The sequence below is a fragment of the Dicentrarchus labrax genome, unplaced genomic scaffold (genome assembly GCF_905237075.1).
Source record: "Dicentrarchus labrax unplaced genomic scaffold, dlabrax2021, whole genome shotgun sequence".
Classification (NCBI taxonomy): Eukaryota; Metazoa; Chordata; class Actinopteri; family Moronidae; genus Dicentrarchus; species Dicentrarchus labrax.
The window spans coordinates 4773480-4800444 of NW_026136710.1; the positions used below are offsets into that span (position 1 = coordinate 4773480).

Here is a 26965-nt window from a genome sequence, read left to right on the forward strand (position 1 = left end):
TACAATTTTAGCGCAACATTCATTGTGTAACTCGTAAAGATAAGCACATTTGATGGACTGAGTTTTCGTTGACTAAGTGCAAAATAATTACTGCAAGCTAGTGTTTTCCAAGGCTGAACACTTTCTTGTTGTTGTAATTAATCACTTAAATTAACTCCAAGAGATTTTTGGGAGCAGAACTAATGGTTGCACAATGGGGTTATTGAATTTTCATTCCATTTTAAGACTTGGAGTTACCCCTATTCTGTAATTATAGCATATTCTAATTCATCTACCAGAAAAGCCATAGAATAACAAGGGGGATGCCAGCAGTTAAGTATCTGATTGTTGTTATCCTGGCTTCATTTGGGGTTCTGAAGAAGGAGTTGCTGAATCACTGGGCCACCCTGCTGTGTTTGGAGCCAGGAGTGTTTGACTGCAGCATCAGGTGAATCGATCATTTTTCAGTCACACTTGAGGATTAACTTCTATCCAACAATGGAGTGTATTTTCTGATCATCATACTAAGGAAATAGTACAGTAGTGAGATAATTTGTTTCACTGAATGTCCCACAATCTTAATAATGATCATGACTAAATAATAATGTTATTGAGGTTACTGTTGTCTATGTTTAATTTTAATTTCTCCCTCCACAGTATTTTCAGCAAATGCAAAAATGAAATATATAAATAAACAAGCTAATGTTAGCAATGTGTAAAAAAGGTGCAAACCTTTTTTTTCTAATATTGGCAGCAGGTGTAGGTCATGCATTTAGTCTTATCTCAGGCTCCGTAAATAACAATCTCAATCAAAGTGTGAATATGTCACAACGTCTCCTTTAAAAAGGTTGACTGGGTCCCTTGTCGGTCAGATGGAAATGAGCATTTCCACTGTGAATGTCAAACTAACAAACACGAGTGTGTCAGTACCTTCATCATCTTCAGCTGGTGCTTTATATATCACAGTAACAGTTTTCTCCTAGCTCAAACTATTTTCACAATGACAATTTTAAAATGGAATAATGATGCTAAAAACAACTCATGAATTGCAGGCTAGCCTCATTATATCTCACTGTAAGGATGAAGACTGAGAATTAGATCTAACTAGTCATTAAATTAATTATTATCCAGGCATGGGAATTCTTACATACAAACAATGCCATTTCTCAGGATTTTAAACATATGCATAGTTATACAGTGGAAGAATGTTGCTTGTTTTCATACAAATTCGTCCCTACTACTGTACTGCACTGTATCGTACAAGTACTACTTTGCTATGGATGCAAACTCTATTCCAAAACTTCCAACGCAATGTCACTTCATGGTTGAAAGTTATTTGTGGAAAGTACTATAAGTCTCCATAATTTACAATGGGAATTTAAACAACTTTCCCGAATTATACATGGGGAAACAAGGGGGACTAATCTCTTAAATTAAACTTTAAAATGTTTAACTTTGGCATTGAACAACATGCCATTTTAAAACCAAGAGGGGAAAAAATATTTTTCTTCTTATATTTTTGACTGTGTGTTTTCACATCACAAAGGATGATCAAAGAAAATGAAAAAAATAGTAGGAAGGAGAAAAACCGTGTTTCAGGTGTAGGCCGTTACAGCAGTTTAGTGTGGGGTTGTACTGTAACTGGGCAGTGATAGTGAATATCTCCCACAACCACAGGTAAGATGTGTTGAGATGGGGATAGCTACTGTAGCTAACTTGTAGAGCCAATTGACAACTCAGTGGGGATTTTGACACTTCTGGCTAGTTGTGCAAAACTCATAAACCATTGAATGTCAGGTCTTGACAGCCCTAGGTTCTCTACTCATACACACAAACACAGATGTCATACGCAAACCAATTTGTTACTCAAGAGTCGGCTCTGGAGACTACTGCAGAGAAGAGTGCAAGACAGTGCTTACCTGTAACACCATCTCCTCAAACAGAAAGCAAACCAGTAACAAACCCACAGTGCATTTTCTGTTAGACTGCATAATGCCACTAAATATAATATTGATCTAATCATTATTGACATTTCACAATTCATCGTAAATGAATTACTCATATCCCTAACCCTAGCTAAATGTCACGTAAAACAATCAGTAATAATTATTACACATTATGTATACGTTGTAGTATTAGAAAGTATGAAACTAGGGCACGGCGAAACAAATGAGATACTGCTTTTGTCAAGTAGAATGAAACTCACCATCTTTGGGAACCGACCTATGAGTCTAGCGGTAATAGTACATTTATGATCTATTCAGAGCCTATGGTGCCGTTACTATGATTTCTCTCACTTTATCTATTGCTCAAGTTCACAGAGACTTAGTTTTACAGGCCTTATCTTGTCCAATTTTACGATGAGAAACATAATTAAACTCTCATTCAGCATGTTTTAAATGCCACGGGACTATTGATAGAGCGAGAATATTAATGAACATAAATAAAAGTGAGAATTCACTATTCAGGTATAGAAGTGGCCAAGGAACTGCTTCAATTACCCCGTTTTTCATTTCCACAAGGCTGCTGACAGAGAGCTTTGAAAAGTTACCCGAACGCATTTCATCCTCCATCTTTCTCACAAGTTCCTGTAACAACTGTAACCAATAAATATGACTTCAAACAACAAGAATTAGTTGTTCTGTGGTGTAGGTGTGGAGCACAGAAATCTACAAAGATGCTCTTTGCTCTCTGTGGTTCCTCAACTGGCAGGATGAAAACAACTCCGCTCAAATTAAGACAAAGTGCAAACCTGCCTTGAGAGGAGAGCAAGAAACTTTGACACATTTTTAAAAAAAGAACAGCGCGAGAGAAGCAGGCAGAGAGAACAAGCAGAGAGGTGTAGAGGGCTGGGAGTGAAATGCCTCCAGGACAGAGCCCTTACTCATCCTTGCAAAAGTAAGACAAAAAGTACAGGAGCAAGAAAAATGGAGAATGGAGAGATGAGCAGAAGAAGGCGCCTCGTGGTCTCCCACACCCATCAGATAGTAGTGGGAAGCGGGGTTTCGTGTGGTTAGTCCAGGGGGACTTTGAAGCGCAGGTCAGATCGATGCATGCCCTTAACGCAGATCAGAGCTTGACAACTCCCCTTGGCGTTGGCATTTCTGAGTGAACAGCAATTTCCCACCTCCACAAGAGTGAATAACATCAAAAAGTAATGAAAGTCGAAAGCTTTGTTGTAAACAAGGATCTGAGGACAATAATTTAACCAAAGGTAAGAAACGCCTACTGTATTTGGTGCTTCGGGAATTCAGCTGGAGAGATATGATGATAAAGAAAAAAGCTAAATAAGACACATCAAAATCTTGCTTTAACTGAACTCTTGCTTTAACTGAATATCATTTCACGCTGTCATGCATTTTTTTTGCTTATGTCAGTTGCACTTCAGGTCAATTGTTATTCATAAAGAATATACAGTGCAGCTTCAACACTCTAAAAATAACAACACTTATTTCAACAATATACCTAATCCCATTTACTGTATGTCATTACAGTACAGGACAGTGAGATGCTGCTTGTCAAATAAACACAATTTTAATGTGTTTATTTGAGAGCTGACTGAGGTTATTTGGGGGTCAAACACATTTCAATCTGTATAGCAAGTTCAGTCCAATAATGAAACGTTTCATCAATATAAAAAACAGAACACACAAAGAAAAATAAGAGAGAAAACTACTCGTCCAAGGCCACATGTCTTCTTAGCATTAGAGACCACTATGACTCACATATTGATGCCATTATATTGTGACAAAAGGACATCATTCACTCTACAAACATAGGAACCTCTCACTAATATCCTGACATTGAGGTAAATGTGCTGAAAACAACTGAAAGTTTCCTGAGAATTGACCACAATCAGTAGAGTGACAAACACAGAACACAATGCCATCTGTCAGACGCATTCGATCATGAAATGAGCCGCCGGTGTAGTGACATTAATTTTTTCTCTACCTGATGACATTTTTGTATGCCACGTCTCTTGCTATGAATGCACGTCTTTTGCGTTTTAGAAAGCTAATGGATTTTATATTGTTGGAGGTTTGTAAATATGGAACAGTCTGCAGAAAACATCACTATTTATATTTTATTTTCCAGTCTGTTGTTTAAAGGTGATCCATTTATTAATATCCATTTATCCTCATATAAGCATTACTGGTGAGTAAGTAAGCATGTTTATTTAGTCTTTAATCAGGAAGAAAAAACCAGTATCATTTTGCTTTTTTCTACCCTTAAAACATAAATGAATTCACACAGATTCACAGTCAAGTATCAAGAGTTCCACAAATGTTATCCTTTACAGCTGACAACTTATAGGGCCCTATCTTGCCGATCTGAAACGCAAGTATCAAACGTGAAACTCAACTAGCTTTGTGGGCGGATCTCGGGCGCTGTTGCTATTATGCCGGCGGGATAAATGACTCTTGCACCCGGCGCAAATCTAAAATGGGTTGGTCTGAAGTAGCTACATTAGTCATAGGTGTGGTTTGGGCGTAATGTGCAATAAACCAATCAGAGCGTCATCTCACATTCCCTTTAAAAGCAGGCGCGCTTGTTCCATGGCGGATTGCTATTATAACGGCGGATTAGCCAGGCGCACGCCAGGAGCGGTTCACAGCTGAGGAGACCGACGTTCTCGTCAGGGCCGTAAAAGACAGAGAATGGACATTATTGACATGAAATAAATGTAACACAGCCATACAATAAATCAAAACAATGTAACGCAGCTTCGCAGGAAGAAGACCCTGGCCTCGGGAGCAGTGCGCACGGGCCGAGCAGTGCGCAAGGGCCAGCTGAGGCGGGAGTGGCGCAAACACCAAGGAGCAGAGGATCCAGACCCACTACACACCGGAGGACCTCCCGTTCCTGCAGCAAACCGGGTTTGACATGCTGGAGTGGGAACTGTCCGGGATGCGGCAAAGTATTAATCCCCGTCTTAACCGGGTGGCGATGTTGCTGCTGCCTCTCAGGCGCATCCCCTCAAGTCTGCGCCCTTAAAATAGCATCTGAATAAGCGCCACTGACTTTAGACTAGGTTTTTCCTGGTCTGCAAGATAGAGCCCATAATATCTGCTGAACCTAAAAAAATAATGCTGGGCATGTATTGAACTATTCTCATGTGGATGGACCGAACATATTTGTCTTTCTATATGGTACAAGACCTAATAGGATGTTTGCAAAGGTTCACAGAATCCAGTACACCTTGTGGGAAGAAAACATGCCAGGTGGTATTTTAGGCCCAATTACCCATATGTTTGGGACAAGTGACCTTTCCACACTGGTGCACTGTCTGAATGTCCAGGTAGCAACAGCTACCAGCCATCAAAAACGGTTTATTGAAGTGTTTATTCTTAGCCTTTCCCCAAAGGTTAGACTGAGCTCTCACACTCACTACCCATCAGCGTTCTAATGTGTGTCACAGAGTAACATAGGCCCACAATGAAATAAGAGACAGCAGATGGCTGATGAGCTAGATTCATAATTTCATCATTCTCTTTTTATCTCGGATAAAATATTAGTGTGCTGTCATCCACCCCTGACATAGTTATGATCCCACTTTCCTTCGGGTTCTATTCCAAATGAGATTTTATAGCTGCATTTAATTCTGTGGTGGTTCATCAGGGTTTCAGAGGCAATTACCCAGCAATGGGACACTCATCCTAAATCTGAACCATGCTACTTTTCATTAAATAGCATATGGTCTCCTGTGGCCGATAAAATACACTGATATGAAACTACTGAGACTGTCACACTGCAGTGACATTACTTTCGCTCTTAGCACGACGCTGAATATTTTTGTAGCAGGCACTGCTTTGTCCAATATATGCAGAAACCTGAAGGAACATCCACCTAGAAATTCATTAAATAAGGCGGTTAGATATCAGTTTCTTCACCAGCTGCTGCTCAACAGACCATACTGCATTGCAGCCACAAGACATTTACACAGCTCTGACTTACTCTCAGCTAGAAGAACTCACTGTTTTGTTCTTACTATCACACTCCCGGCATGAGCAAGGAATGGACTGATGGAACAAGTTTATCTCTGAGGTTGGTTAAATGGCATGTAGAGAAATTACTACCTAAATTACAAAAAAGCAAGCTGAGGTTAAAAAAAAAAAAAAGAAGCTAAAAAGGTCCAAAAAAAGCTAATTAATGTGCAAACCATGTGTGGTACATGTATTAGACAAGTTGAAAGGGATGTTGAGTCTGGCCTGTCACGATATGTAAAAAAAATTCAACTAAGATTAATGCATCATAAATTGTCCAGATCAAAAGTCTGTGCCTTCCGTCTGTGCCTTGCAAACCCATTAAAAAATCACTGTTGGAAAAACAAACTGTAAAATATATTTTATAAATAAATATTAGAGTGTGGCAATGCTTAATGATTAAGGCTTGGTTAGATTTAGGCACAAAAATCAATTTGTTAGGTTAAGAAAAATGTTTTGGTTATGGAGGAGTAATACGTGGTGAAGTTAATGGAACAATAGTGGTCACGCTTAAAAAAAAAAGCCCATGTTGGCGGTCGGTTGGAAACAAACAGCTGTCTCTCGTGTTAAAGTCTGATGTTTTGTTGATCCATCCATCTATCATCACTGGACTGCCTTTGCTCCCGTCATAATTCGGCCAAAAGAGAGCTTTGTCACTTGAGGGTAAACATATGTTGTTTATCGGGCTACTTGCTTAAACGGCTGTCGTTCTTCTTGGGAGGAAAGTCCATATAATACATCAACGTAATTAAAATATGCTGGAGCCTAGAAGGGATGTTGGTATGGGGAAATCTCTATTTAGTGACAGCCTGAACTTGCATAGGAATGATTTCTATGAGTTTCAAACAGTGGGAAAGTGTTATGCAGATTTTAAATGTGGCTGTCGGTATCAGGAGAGAAAAAGTCAAATCAGTGTGTAAGAAGAAGCCTTGTGCTTAAAATCATAAAGACATCACACTTGCCCAATTCCAAGCTACTGTAGTTAGAAGCCTATAGCCTAGATTTGGTCTGATAGAACTTAATTTCCTTTACTTAATTAAACCATCAGAAATTCAAGGGGAAATAAGTCTTGACAAGAGTATAAGCATTCATTTTTCAAAGCAATTCATTTGCTTAAAAAGAGATTATACAATGTACTCTCTGCTCGCGTTCTCAAAGTTTATGGTACATAAAAAAGTGCAAAAACAGCAAACCTTCATTTGAAACCCCAGTTTTCTATTCTTTAACGCTGCATTCAGGTTTCCCTTTCTCTGGTGTGCACATAAAGATGTTTGCACCTTTTGTTTGCTATCAGTTGCTACTGGGGAGAGAGCCACCTTGATCAAAGCAGGCCACCTTTACTGAACCCTCATTTTTGCATGAATAAAGAAGTTCACAGTGGCAAGATGCAGAGACATTGGAGACTGGGGATGTACTGTAAGGGTACCAGACTCCCACCACCCCAGCCCTCATTTCAAAAGCACTGGCAAAAGGTTAATGCTCTGCTACCTGCAGAGGAGCGGGAGGGAGAAGAAAGAAGAGCAGGGGGATCAAAGCTTTTAGGCATGTACTTCTCTGAATTTAAAATTCATATACTGTATTTGTGGAAAATTAGATCTGATAAAACAGGACTGGATTTGACCACTAAGCACAAAAGACACCAAGGCACACTGCCTCATAGTCGTCTCATAATGCCTCAGCATTCGCGTGTCATGCTTTTACCCTAAACTTTCTACTGGACATTCTTTACTCGGTTTAAAACAAACCACAACAACAAACAAACACAAATGAAAAGCACAGTTCCTAAATTAAACTACTAATGCAATATAGAGTTAATTCTAGAATGAAATGGGATACCATTTATCAACTATGCAGATTTGGTATATATATATGAGAGGACCAGCAGAGCAATATGTGCCTCTGTTTTTTATATTTAAGGAACAGCTATATATCATAAATTCTCTTGTGAGTGGCTTATACCATAAAAATAACATAAAATTATATTTATTTTGAGAAGAGGTGGATTTCTTGGAGGTCCTGCTCCATATCAAATATGGTTTAATATAGCTGCAAACACACATAATAGAAACTGCAACGAAAATGTCAATTTTAGGACGAAGTACAAAAGCACTGAGTCATGTTAGGTTAATAAGGTTAATGTCTCCTTCATCCACTGACAGGTTGCTTTAAATAACCTGCATAACAGCCTCAGACAGAGCTGTGCACATTAGAGCGTCCCTTTCAGAAGCGTTATGTTGATGCCTGCGCTGTCGCCCTTTCCCCCAGGACTCTGTTATTCCTCACCTGCCCACTTGTCGCGCCTGTTCTGTTTTCCCACCCTGACAGTCTTCAGATTTAGCCACCTGCTTGCGCACCTGTTCCTCGTTTCCCTATTAGGTCCCTATCAACTATTGCTGCTATAGCTTCCCGGCAGTATGCTGTCTGCCACATTTTCTGACGCTGCCTGCCTATTAGAATGTGGGCCAGTGATAAGTTGTCATTTTCTTACTAAATTGTCTCTAAACTCTTCTTGTGTCTACATAAGTCCTTCTTCTTGTCGGTGTGTGCCCAAATAAGATATTGCCCATTAGCTTATTTTGTGGCCAAAATGCTTAAACAGGACGTTGGTGGGGAGAGTGTATTTATCATCTTTGACTATATTGTGTATGGCTGAGTGTATCACCCAAAAAGGGAGTCCTTGGGATGTTAGCCAGAACCACAGCAGACAGTGTAGGTTTCACCTTGTGCCACCTTCCTGAATGAAAAACATGATACCAAAAAAAGAGAGATGATTCAGCTTCACTGAATAGGAGTAGGGCTGTGTATTGGTAAGAATCTGGCAATACGATATGTATCTGAATACAAGTGTTATGATTCAATATACTGCGATATATTGTGATTTATTTTAATCTAATTTAACCTAATCTAATCTAAACACTGTCCATATGCATAAAAAACATCCAACCCCAAACTCCTTAGTTTACGGTTAGGGGTCCAATCATAAAAACTGATACAGTGTTTTTTAGAAACGTTGTAATATCACAAAACAAAATATTGCAATACAATATTTTTCAATATTGTCTTACACCTCTAGTTAGGAGTCCACCAACATCACTGAGGTCTAGCTTATTCCACAATAGTTTTCTGTCCCATCAGCATGAATAACTTGACTGCCAAACTTACTTAACTACTTCTATAATGCAGATTGGACCATAGTGTTAGCTTCACCATCAAGGGATTTTGAGATGTCTACTTGCAGAAGGAAGAATTACTTGGGACAAGGAATATAATAACGTTTATCTTCCTTTACTGTGGAGGATGGAAAGATTCGTACAGTCTGTAGAACTCCAGAACAGACAAACTTTTAAAATCCACACCTGAGCCGAAGAGCAATTAGAACATGTACTAACTTGGACTAGCAACAAACTCACCTTTACAAATGATCATTTATACTGTAATTATCTCAACACGACTGACACACCAACATGAGTGACACACTGAAAACGTGGGCCATAGGAAGATAATAGTAACAGGACTACAAAAGGCTGTTGTCTTGACTGGGCCATTAGAACCAGGTCATCCACATAAATAAAGGAAGACCTAAATTTCCCTTCGGGGAAGCAGCTCAGAAGCTCTGAGGACCAATGGAGCCAGATGGAGTCATGCTATATACAGATTCTATCCCTTTAAAGGGGAAGTATAGGAACTTGTGCTCACAGAGACATGAATGTAAAGGTGGAAGTGAAACAGTGTTGTGTAGCAGTCGTGAATTATCAATGGAGTTATTTGATGACCTTGCAGTTGTAATCAATGCCATCCTCATAATGCACAAGCAAAGCACTGTCCTCAATCAAGGAGGTTAAACAAGGAGGGTTCAGGAACAGATTAGTTCACTGTCTTTGCTGCTTATCACCGGCTATGGTTCAAATCAGGAGAAGATGACTGAGAAATGAGCTTTTCTGTTTCACTCTCACCCTCAGACAGGTTTGAAGAATGACAACAGGTTTAAATTTTCACATGCGTTATTACCACCTGTCTTTAACACCATCTGCAAAAGCTGCAGAGAACGGGAACTTCTCAGTTAAAGTTTTCTTTAATTTATGAGGCGATACAGAATTTCTTCGGTGTAAATAAACTAGTGAAGTGTTATTTGCCAGTTTATTGTTCTGACAAAACGTGATGTGATAAAAATTTTGGCAGTTGTTCTTGTAAAATACAGCTATATGAATATATTTTCATATATGTAGTTATAGTCACAAAATGTTATCTTCTACAGTCTGTTTCATGTTTATGTTGCACTTGATAATTCTGATGTACTGTGGCAAACTTACAGCAGTTCTTTATGAGTGAACACAGAGGGCTAAAACCAAAAACAGTTGTACATTTGAAGCAACGCCAACAGGGTAATTACAATTCAGTTCTGAATAAATGTTCTAATCAATTTTCTGCTCTTGGACATGATTTAAGACATACAAAAATGCTCTGCTTTTAATCATAATTTGTGGCTGATATTCCACAAATGTTCAATTACTTCGCAAAGAAAACCTTAAAATTACATCTACTCCTTCTCCCTCAAAATTTTGATTGTATGAATATGCTAATATTTTTCATTTCACAAGTTTAACAACTAGGCTCAAGATGTCTCCTACTTCACAGAATAGTCCATTCTCAGTGTTTCTGCACTGGAGGCTGCAAGTTTCCACATCAAACTTGTGTAAGTTGCATTTTGGACCCCAACTGGCTTTCAAACATGCTTCCATGTGGACACTTTTAAGGTGAGCAAAAACAAACTTTCCTCCTTCAGCAGATGAATGTTAAAAAAAAAACAACCCTGTCAAACACAAACATCATTCTGCACACTGAAGGTTAAAAATCCAAGTGAAGTAACAATAAGCAAAATATAGTTTTGAGTAGACGGGGAATAAATCATCTGCATTCTTTTTGTAATTTATAATTTCCTACAGTATAAATTATTAAAATAGTGCAATGTATTTTTTTTCTCTCTCTATTGTATTATAGTAACAAGCCACACAGGCACCTACAGTGCTACTTAACAATCATTAGTGGTTCTTTCCAAGCCATCAAGGACAAATGGAACAAGGAGTAAAGAGAAGCAAGCAGTACAACACAATTCCAGACCTATTACTGCAAAGCTATCTTCATTCAAAGGATTCACATTTTCATACAGCCATTACAGTCTCTCCACATGTAAAGTGCTTTGTGTACTATTCTGCCTGAAAGGAATATTAATTTCTGTCTTTACTGCAATAACATTTGTTAAAAAACTAACAACATAACATATATATTGCCACTGAAACTCACAAATAATAAATAAATCAATAACGTACAGACAAGCCTATTTAAGTTTGCTTCAACCCTGTTGGGCCTAAACTGTTCAATCTTTGAAAATGTGGCTTTGACATTTCTTACAGCGTCTTGTCATGCAGGAAAAGCACAGGTGTAACTGATAACATTAACGACGGTTCCGTTCCATTTAAGTGTGGCAATAAACCATAGAAGGAAGCCAACATGCACAGTAGACAGGTCCTGGATTTGTACATCTTTGTCTTGTCATGGTGACATGGTGATCTCTCTCTCTTTTGTCCTTTGAGTGATTGCGTGTTTATGCTGGGTGTTGTCACTTCAGTCCCTTTCATACCACAGCTGCCCAGACCTTCAGAGTTTTGCATTTCTGTAAATTACCTTCGTCTTGTGATGAGTCTCCTTGCACCACAGCTTCTTTTGTTTTAGCTCATCAGTCGAGAAGGCAGCCTTCCTTTACTCGTCAGACTGGCTAAGCAGCTTTAAAACTGTTGCTAGTCGCCTAACAGTCCATGTTTCAAGACATGAGACTGTAAAAAACAAAACATATTAGGCTACATTTCTGGTTATATCTGACTGATGGTTTGTTTGAATTGCACCTTTATATAATAATGGTTACATACAGATATGGCTATATAGTAGGCCCATGGCGTTCTAATATCACCCCAACATTAGAACATAATGTAGGTCAAATAAATCTTTGGTGGCGACCTTGTGTGTCTTGGAATAACTGTAATCTGAGAACTATTCTATTGGGACTGTCTTCACTAGAAAAATCACAATGAATAATTTGTGCAAATACAAAACAAACTGTTTGTCTGCCTGACTACTTGCCCTCATTCGTGAGAATAATGACTGTGTTCTCTCAGTAACAAAAGCACAAGTAATACAATGTTTACTTGTCGAAACGTAGCCATACTCTTAAGGTAGGGGAAAATGCTCATCAGAGTCCTTTGTGGAACAGCCATATAGCTCCTCAACAGGCATTTGTGAATGTCAGCCTTTCAATACAAACAGTATCAACTAACAAAAAAGTATGAGGTGAACGTACACAATACACAATATATGCAATACACAATACACAGACGCACATACTGAGAAAAATGTATTCAGTTATCTGCTTAAAATTTTTTAAAAAGCAGAAAGTAGACATAAAGCCGTGAACCACAGGGCACCCAAACACCGGGCCTCCTGCTACAACAAGACACCCATCTCAGGCCATTACCACATGTGGACCACATAAAATGCAGCTCTATCCACCTTTGCAAAGTCGGTGAATGAAGGAAAGAGATACAGAGCAGATGGAGAACAGATATAAAAAGGAGGCTGAAAAGTATCTATCTATCAGAATGATGGTAAATAAAGAGTCTGTTGCCCACTTGACAATTACATGCGCTCCCTTTGTACTGCATATACACTGTAAGAACTTGCTGACTCGGAAAATTAACTTTGCACAGGTGCACACATGCCTGATAAACACTAATATTTGCTGCATCTTACATTTGCTCGACATTTTGTACCACATATAAAGCACTCAGCGAACAAGGATCAAAAAGCTATGTGAAATACTGCCGAAGAGACGAATGAAGGTAAGGGACATAAATTGAGATGAATTCTTGATGGTATAGGGTGAAAAGACAATAATGAACAGATGCAGTCAAATCAATAGCACCTACAAACACAATTAGACCACATGAGATTTCTTGGACTCCACTGAGTATACTAGAGAGAATCAACACACACACACACACACACACACACACACACACACACACACACAGTCAGAAACACTCACAAATAGTATTGTGGCAATCAACATGGCAGGTTCAGACACAGCCTCACAGACAACTACAAACGTCTGCAGTATTTAGCTTAGCAATGTATCTCGCCTCAACTATTAATTTAAAGTGTAACTAGACCTTTCAATTCTGCTCGCTCTCTCCTTCTCATTAAATTTTAAAAAATGCATCAGAGACCTCCGAAGGACCGTGACTAGGAGGCGTGGCCTCAACAGCGAGTAGTAGGAACAGCGAGCTGGTAGTCAGAGCTAATGAACAGCTGCTATGAGATTCTCTGTGTTCACGCTGGAAACACTCTGTGTGGTACCTGTGTTGTAGCTGAGCTAGCGGCTATTTTGTAGGTAATCTAAGGGCTCAGAGGCTTACTCTCTGGTATGTGTGTGTGTGTGTGTGTGTGTGTGTGTGTGTCTGTGGGGGGAGGGGACCCATCAGAGTATGGTAAAGATAACAGTCTGTTGGTGCTTCTACTGCTTCTGCAACCACTATGCCAAAATAGAAAAATACTAACAATAGGTTTAGCAAAAAATTGCATAAGCTCTTGTGAATGATGCGTCGTAATCAGTATACATTTGAAAATGAGCACAGTGGTTTCACAGACTCAAAGTGGAGACTGGGGGAGATGGGCTGCCATCCTCTGATTAGAATTTCGCCCCAAACGGTCGACTTTATCTCTGCATTTGACTTACAAGGTTCAGTAGAGGGCATGTTGAGCTATTTTTAACCCACAAAATGCAGATTTTCATACATTTGGTAATAATGTCAACACCAGCATTGATGTATTTCATCACAGTATATTCATGTAATTCCATTTACAGCTTAAAAAACACGTTTTAGGGTGGAGTACCTCTTTAATATAAGGCATAAACCAAAGGGAAGCCTGTGCACTACTTTATATTTTTTTCTACAGTCCTTAACTTTGAGAACAAGCAAGACTTGTAACATGTGCATTTCTGTCACTCCTTTCTTTCAGACTTGTGCAAGATCTCACAAAAGAGCTGGCTGTCATAATCTCAGTAGGTAAAAGCAAGTTAGACAGCTTCTCCTGCCAGTTAACAAAATAGCATAGTAATATAGTCAATATTCCCCAGAAGGAGCTAATGGTCTGCTGTAAAGAAATGACACAGTCGAAAGAACAATGGACTTGCAAAAATATGCCCATATTCGTTATGGTGAAAAGAGACAGGTGGAAATGATATGAAACCAGGCGTAGATGTCAAAGCAGTGCTTCTCTCAAGCACAATGAAACCAGAGCTTCCAAATCTTTATTATATTATATTATATTACATTGTATTATATTATACTATATTATATTATATTATATTATATTATATTATATTACATTGTATTATATTATATTATATTATATTATATTATATTATATTATAAGCACAAGCAGCAAATGACAATGTGGGAAATATTTGACAGTAAGAAGCACTGGGCCATGAAAAGCGCTGCTGAAAAAATGGTAAGCATGATCACTGTGGTTACTGGGCACTGGCAACAAGTTCAAGTATCCAAATAAGTATCGGGAAGGAGAAAATGGCATCAAAACATCTCTACTAGTATATCGATGTATGCTGTGTGCAAACGTGTGGAAAATGGCTTAAACTGAAAAAAAAGTTTACAATTTATTTTTATGTCCATCTGTAAAATCTCAACACATAAACACAAATAAAAGAGATTAATGCTTACCAAATTTCAAGACATTGTGGACAGTAGTTTTTGAGATATGTTGCTCTGGACCACCGTGTTGGACAGAGAAACCAATGGACTAATACAGATATCTTTAGGCTCTACAGACACTGGGACAAAACAAGCATTATATTTCAATTGACAACCAAACTTAAAAATACCTGTCTTCAATGTCAATAGTTGTTTTTTCTTATTAAAGATAACCCTCTCTTTTGAACTCTTCTCCATGTTACTGAGTGGTAATGCAGGAATGAGTGCCCTAAGCCCTTCTCCTGAGCCATAGAAAAGCTATTTTACATCAGCAGCAGGTAGACAAGAAATTTTGAAAATTGGTGAGAAGAAGTAACAGCAATTATTCTCCAGGAGTCATCCTGCAGAATGTAATGCAGCAGCCTAAATCTGCTCATGTAATGTAGAACAGAATATCCACTACAGAAACATACACAGACCTGTAATTCAGAGTTCTGTGTGTTTGAAGAACTTGGTACATGATATTTATGGCTATTGATTAAATTTAAGCAGTCACATTACATTATAGACTCTACCCCATCTCGGGGAGAAGCTAAGAGCGAACACATTCCTTTGAGATGGGTCATGACATCATCGGTTTCTGTTCTGTCCTGGGAGTGTTCTCCATTAGCCCTGAAAAACAAACCTGCTGTTCCTGTAGGTTATCAAACACCTTGTAGGTCAGCATAGAGGGAGCTTAATGTCAGCAGTATAGTCCCTCAGTATGTGAAGGCTACAACAAACAACAAGGACATAAAACAGACCGAATCCAACAAAGAAAAATGAACACGTATACACATACACTCATAGACAGTGTACTTAAAGCTCAAAAAGATGGCAAAATCTGTAATCTTTTGCAAAGGTCAAGAGCCTGCTGGGGCCTGTCTTACACTTAGCTGTCTTGGGATGGAAAAGGTTTGTCCAGCATTGGGGTATATTAACCATGACATCAGTTTACTAAGATTAGAGGATTAGGGAATTTTCCATCTTTTTGAGCTTTAAATACACTCTCACTGTGCATGTGTGCTAGTATGTGTGTTAATTTGTCTTGTTTTTATACTTTTTTATGTCCTTTTTCTTTGTAGAACTGGGTTATTGACTTTTAATTTTTTATTCTGTACATAATTTATTCTAGAAAGGGCTTTGTATTGTGCTTCATAAATACAATTATTATTACCTTCCAAAACATGTTAGTGCAATGTGACAAATATAAAGATAGTTTTGAAAGAATTTTTTCCATCCTGACTATTATTTTTCCTTTGCCATGTTGAGTTTGATTGTTGGCATTCATTGGCTGAGACTTGGGAGGCTTGTGTTATTGACTGACTATGGATCAGGACCACTCCAGCCTGTAGGCTATTAGGAGAGCCAGCAGTTCAGGCTCCTGCCCTGCCGTTCCTTAATTGGTCCCCTCAGAAACCCGGCGCACACAAACTTCACTATCACATTGGAAGATTATACTGAAGAGAAAAGAGAATCCCAGTGTGCAAGCCGCTTGGCATCGATTAGCTCACTCTATCACTTCAGTTTCTACTTCACATTTTTTTTATCTCATTTCTTTTCACCTTCAGATTACAATCAGCTGGGGTGGTCTTTGAGTAAACCATACAAGTCCAGATAAAGAGGAGTAGACAGAGGAGAAAATGGCTGGAACAAATGGGAGATGACTCAGGACTGCCTACTGGGTAATTGGGTTTTATCCTCTCATTTTATCAGGCCTTGTTTTGGATTACAGCTATACAACACACACACATACATAGGAAAAGGAGAAGGATACCTAGACATTAGAAGATCTCAAGATAACTGATTAGGTGTGGGAGAATGAGACTGTTGCAGCAGTCTCATTATGACAGAGGAAAAGCTTAACCATTTTCTGTGGAAAACCGGGGCTTTTCACTCCAACCAAATCTGGTATCAAGGTATTGGACACAGTCAGTAAACACAATGCACGCAAAAATGTCAACACGAGATGCTTCTGTACAATAGCTTTTCTTTTCTATTTCCACATTCTAATTCAAGGCATGTTCATTTCAACCTGACATTTCAATTTCAGATGCTTCTACAATTCAGTGCTTTGAATATGGATCTTGTCAGTACATGTGTATGCTCTGGTTGGAGACCACGACAGGCTGACAATTGCAGGAGTCATCCAGCAGAAATACTGTACATATCTTACCCTACCCCCTAATACGCAGTATTTCACTACCTATTTCTACTGTGACTTTTGACAACAAAGTGGTGCTGTTACAAAAGTAATCTATGGCAAACAACATCCCTCAAGGTGAATGAAGGTTTATTGTATACAGGGGCAGTTAGTTCAAGCACCACTATGTTCAACGTGGACATGCGGAAATGTAACTATTTCATTCAATAATCTAATGAAATTATAATCTAGTCAAATGAAATTTCCTTGAAAGACCATATCCTGTACTTTAGCCTGCTTAAGTCTCTTAATGTGTCGGAACAGGAAATGGGTTTATTGTGCTTGTCAAATGAGCAATGCAGTTTAAATATGGAACTGGGTGCACCAGTGTGACATCTGACCAACACCAAGCTATGTCATGGATTTGTTGTGTTGATTGCAATAAAAGAGCATATCACCCAGTGCCACAGTATGGCTTTTTAATGTGTTTTTAATAGTTTTTGGATGACAGTGGAGCTCTATAGCTTGGAGGCATACAGTAAGCTATTCAGACTGTGGCTGCACAAAAATACTGGTTAGGATAAATTTATTGTTGGTTATTGTGTCTTCAGAGAAATTGCTGGTAAATAATGATAAAATAACAGCCGCATTAATTCTTTAACTCCTAAATATTAGTTATGTAATATAGGACCCTTGACTTTGCTGTATTGTCTTCAGCTCTGGGGTTGAGTTAGTCCAAACCAGCTAAGATGAAATGAAGCAGAAATAGGCAAAGCTATATATTGATTCTGCTGTCTGTGAGGTGAAACAAAAGTAGTCTTTAAATGAATGTAGCCACATCGATGCACGGAATAGATGTTATCTATCTTAATGACAAAGCAGAGTCCTTGACTGAAGGGGAACCTCATCAAAGTAACACATGCATAACCTTGCAACGGTGCTCGGAGAGCAGAAAAAAAAACAACCTTACGTATGGATAAACATTTAAATTCAACTGTTCAAGTCATTAACCAGCATCAATACGCAAGAGGAGAGGAATTCAACACTGCTCAGAAAGAATGTAAATAAAATTTGTTATATGCATATTTTTTCACTTTTTGTCTTAAAAATGCTTAATTCATTCTCATTTAAATGTAAATCAGTAGCACAAATAGAATTTTGAGTTTCTCCTTCAAATTCATATCGAACAAATGGGACTAGCCATCAGGAAAAGACTACAGGAGGTTATGTAGCTACAAATACAGAAGAATAATGTGAATACTAACAATAGAATAAATGGAAATGAAAAGCTATGTGATGATTCTTCAACAATCAACAACATAAATAGACAGCTTTGGTGCTCTGAAAACAATAAAAGATAAACATACTTCAAGAAGTAAGAGCATGACTGCTGTTCGCAGATAGTAGTCTATGAACCCTGTGGTGGGTAAGTGGTCAGGGTTGAGGGAGGGCTAGAGTCAGGTGGAGCATTAGAAAGAGAAGAGAAACTTTGCACTCTGTCACAGTGATGGCCAAGGAAGGGAAGGACAGCTGACCAGTGTTGGCAGATCACAGCTGCAAGGGTCTAACAGGGGATAGAGGAGGCCTGCAAAGGGGACAATCTAGCAGTCAAGCAGAGAGATGAGCTGCACAGACTGTTGACTGATCTTTGAACTTGTTATTATTGAAGATGCTGCCCTTCTTCAAATAAGTCCCGCTTTTCACTGTCAAATAAAAACAAAAAGAAAGAGACAGCAAAGGTAAATAGAGAGAATAGGTGCAGTGAATCATAGTGTGGTTTCAAACAGCTCCTCCAAACGCAGGTGCGCCTCTTGTCCCATGGAGTTTACTCTTTGTGCTCAGCAAGAGGCATGTTGTTCTACCCTAAACCACTAATGTTCCTACCAAAGCTGTCTCCAAGGAAAAGCTGCAGATGCGATGCCTACAGCATGGTGAAATCATTTATTCTGGACACGATAGTGGCAGTACACATTCAGTCGACATAATAACTATAAACATACTTTGGTATAATAATTTGAAAAGTAATTTAATTATGAGGTGAATCACTAACATGCATTTACTATTCAGGTTTACGCTTTAAGCTTAATTATTATCTTATTTTCAGCTTCATTAGCGTGTTTTATTTTTATTTTTAGAGAAACATGATGACAAACTGAAATGCTGGTGACATACAGTACTGAAGGTGTTGCTGACTTCTACTGCTTTCTATCCAAAAGTGTTGTAATGAAAAGGTCTTAGTGAGAGTAACAGTGGAATAATACGTAGATTTAAACTTTTTAAATCAAATTCTAGTGATTATTTATATATATTTTTAGAATCCCATTTGGGGGGAACTGAAGTCTATTTTGACTGACTAGTGACGTCACAATGCCAGAAATTTAGTAGTCGATACCAATACTGTCAATCTTGTCTTATTGCTTTTGAAGACTCAAGGAATGTGTTTTTACATGTACAATATGTCATTTATACCACTATGGGGGTCTCCCACATCAAAACAATAAGAAAAGAAGTTTGATGATGCCATGAAGTAGTGTGGGATCATTGGAGCTGTTGTCTTTACCACCATTGCTGTCAATGCAGTCGGCTACTCCGAGTCAGGATTCCTTCAGCGTTCATTGTTTAGGAGGTTTTTACCGGGAGCCAAGTTGGCAGTACAAAAAAAACCACAGAATAAAGCAGTTCTGTTTTAAAAAACAGTGTTGGACATTGACATTGAACATTTGGGATAATGTAAGTACACAACCTAACACAGTATACCATAGGTCTAGCGTTTTTCTGATATTTTTATATCTTTAAAGAAAATACATAACTGTTTACTGGGTCATTTTTCTATCTCTGGGTTCAACTTTGATTTGAATGTTTTAGCACTTCTCAAAGACAGTGCTTCTGAATCTTTCCCCACTGTCTGCAGAGCTGAGCATTTCTTCTGAAGCACACAGAAGGCATCTTCAAAGAACAATGGACTTCCACTTTCTGTTTTATTTCATGAATGACAGAGCTTTGTAGGTTTTACAACATACAGTCACACATGACTACAGAGAGGTATTATGTAGGCTTCATAAGCCAATAGGGACTCTTAAAACACATCCTGCATCTCTGACACAAAAGCACCAAATGGCCATTGAGAACAGACAGGGCTGCATGACATATAGCGTATCCTATAGGCGTAGTCCTTTTCTGTAGCTTAAGGTGTTATCTGAATTTCTTTTGCTAAAGGGAGACTGAGAGCAAATCTCTCTTAAATTCATAAAATGTGGACAAACCAGCCAAACAACTTCTCAACCATTAACCAGCCGTTCAACAGTGTTCATGAGACAGAAATTCATCTTAAATGGCAACAATTTGCAAGTGCATGCATTCAGAACATGTATTTGTGCATGGGGTTGCACACTTCTGTGTCAGTTTTGCATGTTCCTCAAACATTTACCATCACACTTGCTGGTCTCATTCCATTAGAGGCAGACAATGTCAAAGCGAACACGGTTGATGACTACCACATATACAGCACTGACAGCATATCTTTCATGATGTATACAGTATAAGGGCTGTGTCGGTTCTGAAGTACACTAACAAGGAAATCAATCACATGTTCACCCCTATAGATTTCTTACATTTGTCAGTTTTGATGTGTTTCCAATAAGCTTCACATCAATATTGCCATGTGCTATGGTATACTGGATATTGAAGTCTCCCTGGTGAGACAAAATCAGAAAGAAAAAAGAAAAAGATAACATTAATGCTGATGTCTAAATCCGTTCTTTTTGATTCATCATTTTTTCTCACATGACATCAAAACTGATGCATGAACATGTTCGCCTCTGCATGTCAAAATACTGTGGCACACAGTGCACATAAACACATCACACATAAATAAACACTGAACCCCTACTTTAATCCAAAAGTCATTAAATATGTATTTGCTTTTGATTACTCTTGAAATTAATTCATCAGGGAGAGCAGTGACAGGTGCTTGCTGTTACTGACAAACTGCTGTGGCAGTTACTGATAACATAAGATACTTAAGTATTCTGCACTGTAACCCTCCTATCTGTCTTTCTCTCTCTCTTCCTCCCTTTGCTTTTTCCTCCTAACATCCCCCGCTCCCTCGTTCTGCCTCTCCAAGCTCAGCTTTGCTTTCTCCTTCAGTCAGGTGAGTTGAGAAATGATACCAGAACCAAAACATTTGTCACTGCAACAATCCACTGAAACTAAATTACATCGAAAGGAATTGCATGGGAGGAGTGGACAACAAGAATGGATGAAGGGATGGGGTATTTATGAAATAAAAGCGCTTTAGTGGAAACAAAATTGCTACCATTGGTACAAACTGGGAGCTACGAGAGGAGAGAAGGGGGGGGGGGATTGAAGTGTTTGGCATTGAAGTGAATGGTGTATGGTGTGAATCTTGCCTTTGTGGCAATGCCCTTGAGTTAGCCAGTGAGGCATTGAATGGTGCATTGTGGATGTGCAGTTATCTCCAAGGCTTCCCTTTCAGTGTTATTAGAAAACACATGACGGCAATGCTAGCTCTCATCGAACAGAACGCTTCAAGGCTGTTGAGACAAGGCTGAGAGGCAAACCTGCAGGAGGTAAGTGAAATGGCAGCATTTGACACCCCGTCATTCTCTCAGCATTTGGGCGTACAGCCACTATGGTAAGACATTACAATGCATGCATGCAATCATTGAGTACACATGCAACATGTATAAATGATGATCACTATGTAGTATGTAACTGTTTACTGTATATGCTAGAGATATCCACAGCTGATCCTAAGAATTGGTACCTTGTTGTAACAAACCATTTGGCAGAGTTAGGTTAGAATTTTACAACCCCAGGTGGTTTGCCTTTGCGAGGGTGACACAAGGGGTATTCAGTTGGTTGCAATTTGCAACCTCATCCCTAGATGCCACTAAATCCTCCATACTGGACCCTCAAGACAGTTGGGCACTACAGTGAGTCTTTGAATCAAGTAGTTTGTGAAAAATAAAGTGTAGGCTACAGCTATTATTTGAATGTGCCAGATAGATCTTTTATCAACATTGTCTATCTTTTGCTGTTTTATGTGTATAAGTATTTTTATGTATACTGATGATAGATAGATACTTTATTTATCCAGAGGGAAATTCTGAGCAACTGAGCATCTTTGGCACAAAAATGTATTTTGGGATAATCAAGTCCTGCCTTATCTCATTTTCAGGTTGTTGCTTATGTGTATACAGGCCAGAGCCGCTGTGTCATTTAGTATCAGATGGGACTCTGCAGATACCCAGTATTAAAGGACTCGGATCAGGATCAGGGCCAAAAAAAACTTGATCAGGACATCCCAGGTTAATGCTGATTCTAAATAAAAGGAATCACATCTAATTACATAAAAATAATTCCACAATACAATAAAGACAAAACTTAATGGAGGAGGAGATGGACCTCAATTAATCTACTATATATATATATATATATATATATATCCACAATCGAATTGAACAAATATGAAGCTGCATCAACAGATTTATAATGAAAGCATTGTTTTTTTACTGGAGCAAACAAAAGGATTTTGTTCCAATCAATCCTACCTCTCCTGGGAATATCATGTACAAAAGCTTATCTATTGACCAGATTCCAAAGTCTCAATATCCCATAGACAAAAAAAAAAACACAATAGCTATTTGATTACAACTGTAGTTCTGTCCAACCAGGACTCTCATTCATTTGTCAGTGTTTACTTCTAAGCATAATCTATTTTCTGTGCATAACATTCCCAATACTTTCCCCGTATTTGATTTTGTAGCTTTCACTGTAGACAATATTTCCTGCCTCGATTGGCTGCCAGTGAGCTTTGTTCCCTCTTAATGTGGAGAAAAATGATGGGAGAGGGGGTTGGTGGGTTAGATAGAGAAATGGGTTCCCTTTCAATAATGCAATAGTGAAACTGGGCAATATGACCACCATGCGATCTCCTACAGAATAGAAACAACGGTGAATACCAGCCCAGCTGTGCTCGTGAATTCATCTCATGTGAAATGTCAGTTAAATCAAAGCCGGAGCTTGAGAAAGAGTCTGGCAGTCATCTTTTTTTTGGGATAAATAAAACATGGCAGAGATGACTCTGTTGCCCTTTCTTCCTCTCTCACTCTGTTTCTATCTTGAGTTTTTCACTTATGCCATGCTTGAGCCAAGATGCGTTTTAAGCAGCAGGAGGTACAATAGCTACAATGGGCTGCAGCTCCGAGCCTCGGTCACTAAGGGCTTGTCAAATCTAATTAAATTAAAAGCCAAATTATGTTCCTAAATTTAAATGAAACTTTGTATTTTGCTAGCATCTTGCAGTGCTGCTGCATTGTTGAAACTACCATGCTTTTCCTCGGCACTCTGCATGACATTCAGGTTGCAGAAAGGTTAGAGGGGCAGTCATCCTACCTAACCTACCCTACTGTACGATGATCTAAGGTCAATCGGACATCTGTCATGGAGCACGATAGCCCGGTGCTTCTCCTCCTGTTTTGCATGTGGATAGAGTGGTGGCTTGCTCCAGGCTGACCAGTTACATGGCTTAACAGTGTTATCATGTCAGTGTCAGAGGGCAAAGGTACATTTATTGATTTTACCCTGATAACCTTATAGTACATATACTATTAGGTCCTAACTGATGTTTCAAATCAAGCAGTCTGTCCAATTAGTTTATGCAAGTCAAGCATCCCATTATAAAGGATATGGTTGGCATTATTCTCATTATTTTTCTTACTGTTGAAAAATCCCATGAAAAGACCAAAACCAGCAATGTGTTCTTCCATTGTTCAGTGCTTTCTGACTTCCCTACCCTGTCTGTGTGGCCCAAAGCCCAGTCACTAGGCAATTCAAGATGTAAATCTTTAAAAAAAAAAAAAATTTACTCTAGTAAATGCATTAATCTGCATATGTTTCGGATTATTTTCAGCTGAGGGTTTAAACATTTGGCACCCCAGTGAGTATTAACAGCAGGGTTGACTAAAAATTAAAGGATCATCCAATTAATTGATTAGTTGATCAGCTATGCAGATAATTAGTCGAGTCATTTTTCAAGTAAAAAATGCCAAACATTACCTGCTCCAGCTTCTAAACTGTGAGGATTTGCTGCAGTTGAGCATTTTCTGAAATCACAGATAGCTCTTTTTCAACATGAATGATCCACAAAGAAATTAATTTACAGTGAAGCCTACAAAGCCACGGTTCTTCACACGGATGACTCAAGTTGTGCAGCAACACTCATGTGACTCACTCTACTTAAAACATATCCAAGCACTCGCTCACTCTTTCACTGCCAACACTGCCGCTTCACTGATCACTCTGCAACACATCTGCTATGTTCTTCGCTCATTATTTCGACATTTCATCGGCCCCATCTCCTCCCTGAATCCACCTGTAGGCACTGATTCGAGGTTTCTCCTCTGGGGTAAGTCTGTTATCGTCACTTTGTGTTCTCTCAGCGTTTTAAATGGTATGCTTGCAGGTGAGTGATAGCCGAGTCCCGTCCTTGCAAGACATAAAAAATACATCTGGATTGCTGAATTACAACCCAGCTTCTAATTGATAATTAAATTACCAGCTGTAGGGGAGTCTATACATGCATGTGGCAAGAGAACAGAATTTTTATTTCAACCATTCTTCATAACTTAGCCCGGCCTGCATGTTTTACATTATTTAGTCGTTTTTTTGTGCAGTCTGCCTTTTCCATTTCATCTCATTTCAGTTCTGCATAAAGTATTTGACTGTTGACATCCATATTATTGCACAACATAAATATTTATTTTACAGCCTGGCAGAGAGCCATCGTAAACACAGGCCCCATTTTAAAACCTGGCAGATGTATAACAACTTATACCTATTCAGCTTGTGAAAACTGCATATTGCACACACAGGCACATTTCACTTTCACGCACTCACAATATTGCTGCTTTTTTTTCTGCCAAGCATAGGTCACTACTTTCAAACATCATGCAACGCTTTACATGGAAATGTAACCCCTGTGGAAAACGGTGGACATGTAAATAGCACATACAGCCAGTTTTGAAAGGGTATACACAACGCCTCTCAGGCCAGCATTAAAAGACTGACAAAAACCCTCCTGATCCCTACATGCAAACTTGCCCTTAAGATAAATATCCTTAATCTAATATTTATGCTATGCAAATTTCCAAGTTGCAGCTAATTTCCAAACTTGGGATGCAGAAATAAAAAACCTTTGGGCTAGTTAACTAATTGAATTGCAAATGCTTCTTTGTTACACTGCCATGCGCTAAATGGATGTCAATAGGTCAGGATACACTCACCAGAGGAAAAAGAAAATATCTCATGATGATCAATTCACTGAAAAAGTGGAATTATTTTTCAACACTACCTATCATCTCAGTCTTCCAGGCTTTTTTTTTTTTTTTTTACAGCACACTTACTTTTGATAAAACTGGTAGTTGGGTATCCCCCACAGGACAACCCATCTTGTATACCCACCGGATCCACTAACCTTTTATTACTATCAAATTTCTGCACGTGCCTGCAAAATTCAAATAAAAAGCATCTTCAGATTTCAAAGCAACCAGTATCAATTAGAAGTTGCCCCTCAAGCAACCACCTCCCTGTAACCGACCTTGGGAGTGCACTGTGAAACAATAGCTGGGGCTTAATTACATTAAGTGAGCAAAATGCGACATAGACCAATTTTCTCTCATTTTACTGATAATTTCTCAAAAGAACAACTTCTCAGTGGACCGATTCACGCGGTTAAAGAGACCTTCACCACATGTGGTGGCTTTAAGCTGTTAAAATGTAAAAAGAAAAATGAAACGCACTAATTACTCGCACAGCAGGCTATGGGTACGATATGGAACAGATATGCACACTGGCAAAGGCCAACAGAGCGGCATCATCTTAGAGTAAGGCTGAACAAAACTGCTCTCCAAACTGATTTTGAATTTCTAATCAGCTTAATTGCAGTGCGTTAAAAGGAACCCGACTCAGTTTAAACCTTTAAAAAACGCTCATCTTCTAAAATACCCCCCCTCACACAAACACACACACACACACACACACACACCGGTCAAACAGCGCTCAGCCAGCGCGTGGCGTATTATCAATTCAAACTTAATTCAAATGCAAGCTGAAAAAATATCTCACTTTTTCACACACAAACACTTCACACCTGCGTTGGTGTATCACTTTTCAGAAGCCAAACTAAAACCACAGCTCCAAACGCTGTCTGTGGAGGCACACACATCTTTTTTTATTTTTTTATTTTTTAGTTTATTCTGGAGGATTGAGACCCCTCCATGCGGGTAAAAACCCATTCAGCTCATCAAACAGTATATCTGTGCTTACCTCTTGCTAAGGTGGTCGGGACTTGCGAACCGAGAAGCACGAGGATGCCAAAACTCAAGTAGCATCCTCCCGAAAACTGTCCCATCACTGCTCTGCTCGTCTCCCTCCCCGTCGGGTCTGGGGCCACCGGCCGCGGGTCTCGAACATTTGTCGTCCGCTCGAGGCGCCTCTACACGCGACTCCGAGCCCCGACGACCGCTCTGTCCCAGGTGTTTGGGGCTAGTTTAGTGTCCGCCAGGAAAGGAGCCGTCACCTCACAGAATCGCAGTGCGGAGGGAAGAGATGGAAAGTGGTGCGGAGCTTTCAGCAGTCGGCACTCTTCTGCGCGAGAGTGGAATAATTACAGAGCGCGCGCGAGGCAACAGCTTTTGGGGGGTTTTCGAAAGGAGAGAGGGAGGGAGGGAGAGAGAGAGAGAGGGAGGGATAGAGACGTAAAGAGAGAGTGACAGAGGTCTTGTTCAAACCTCCGTGGACCTGTTGAGAAATTATTGCGTGTGTGCACGTGGGCACACGCGCGGGTGTTTGTGCGCGCGCCTGTGATGATCAGATGAAAGAAAACAAGGTCTTTCAATTATCTCTCTCTCTCTCTCTCTCTCTCTCTCTCTCTCTCTCTACTTTTTTAAAACCCGTTTTCAGCTGCACCCAAGCCTGTTTTCTGGACACCAGTTATGGTCAGTGAAATCGACACCATTCCCTTGGAGCTCTTGCCG

The 26965-nt window shown here is 39.2% G+C and overlaps 1 protein-coding gene across 2 annotated transcripts in view; it reads right to left on the reverse strand.

Annotated features, from left to right (window-relative positions):
* Positions 1 to 26730, reverse strand: part of LOC127370258 (netrin receptor UNC5D-like) — a 150238-nt gene extending 123508 nt beyond the window's left edge. The window contains exon 1 of one of the 2 annotated variants that reach the window (XM_051412172.1): positions 26256 to 26730. In XM_051412172.1, the coding sequence (XP_051268132.1) occupies positions 26256 to 26340 (85 nt within the window). In that variant the 5' untranslated portion in view covers positions 26341 to 26730. The remainder of the gene's footprint in view (positions 1 to 26255) is intronic. The other variant, XM_051412171.1, reaches the window with a different exon arrangement.
* Between the last annotated feature and the right edge of the window lie 235 nt (positions 26731 to 26965).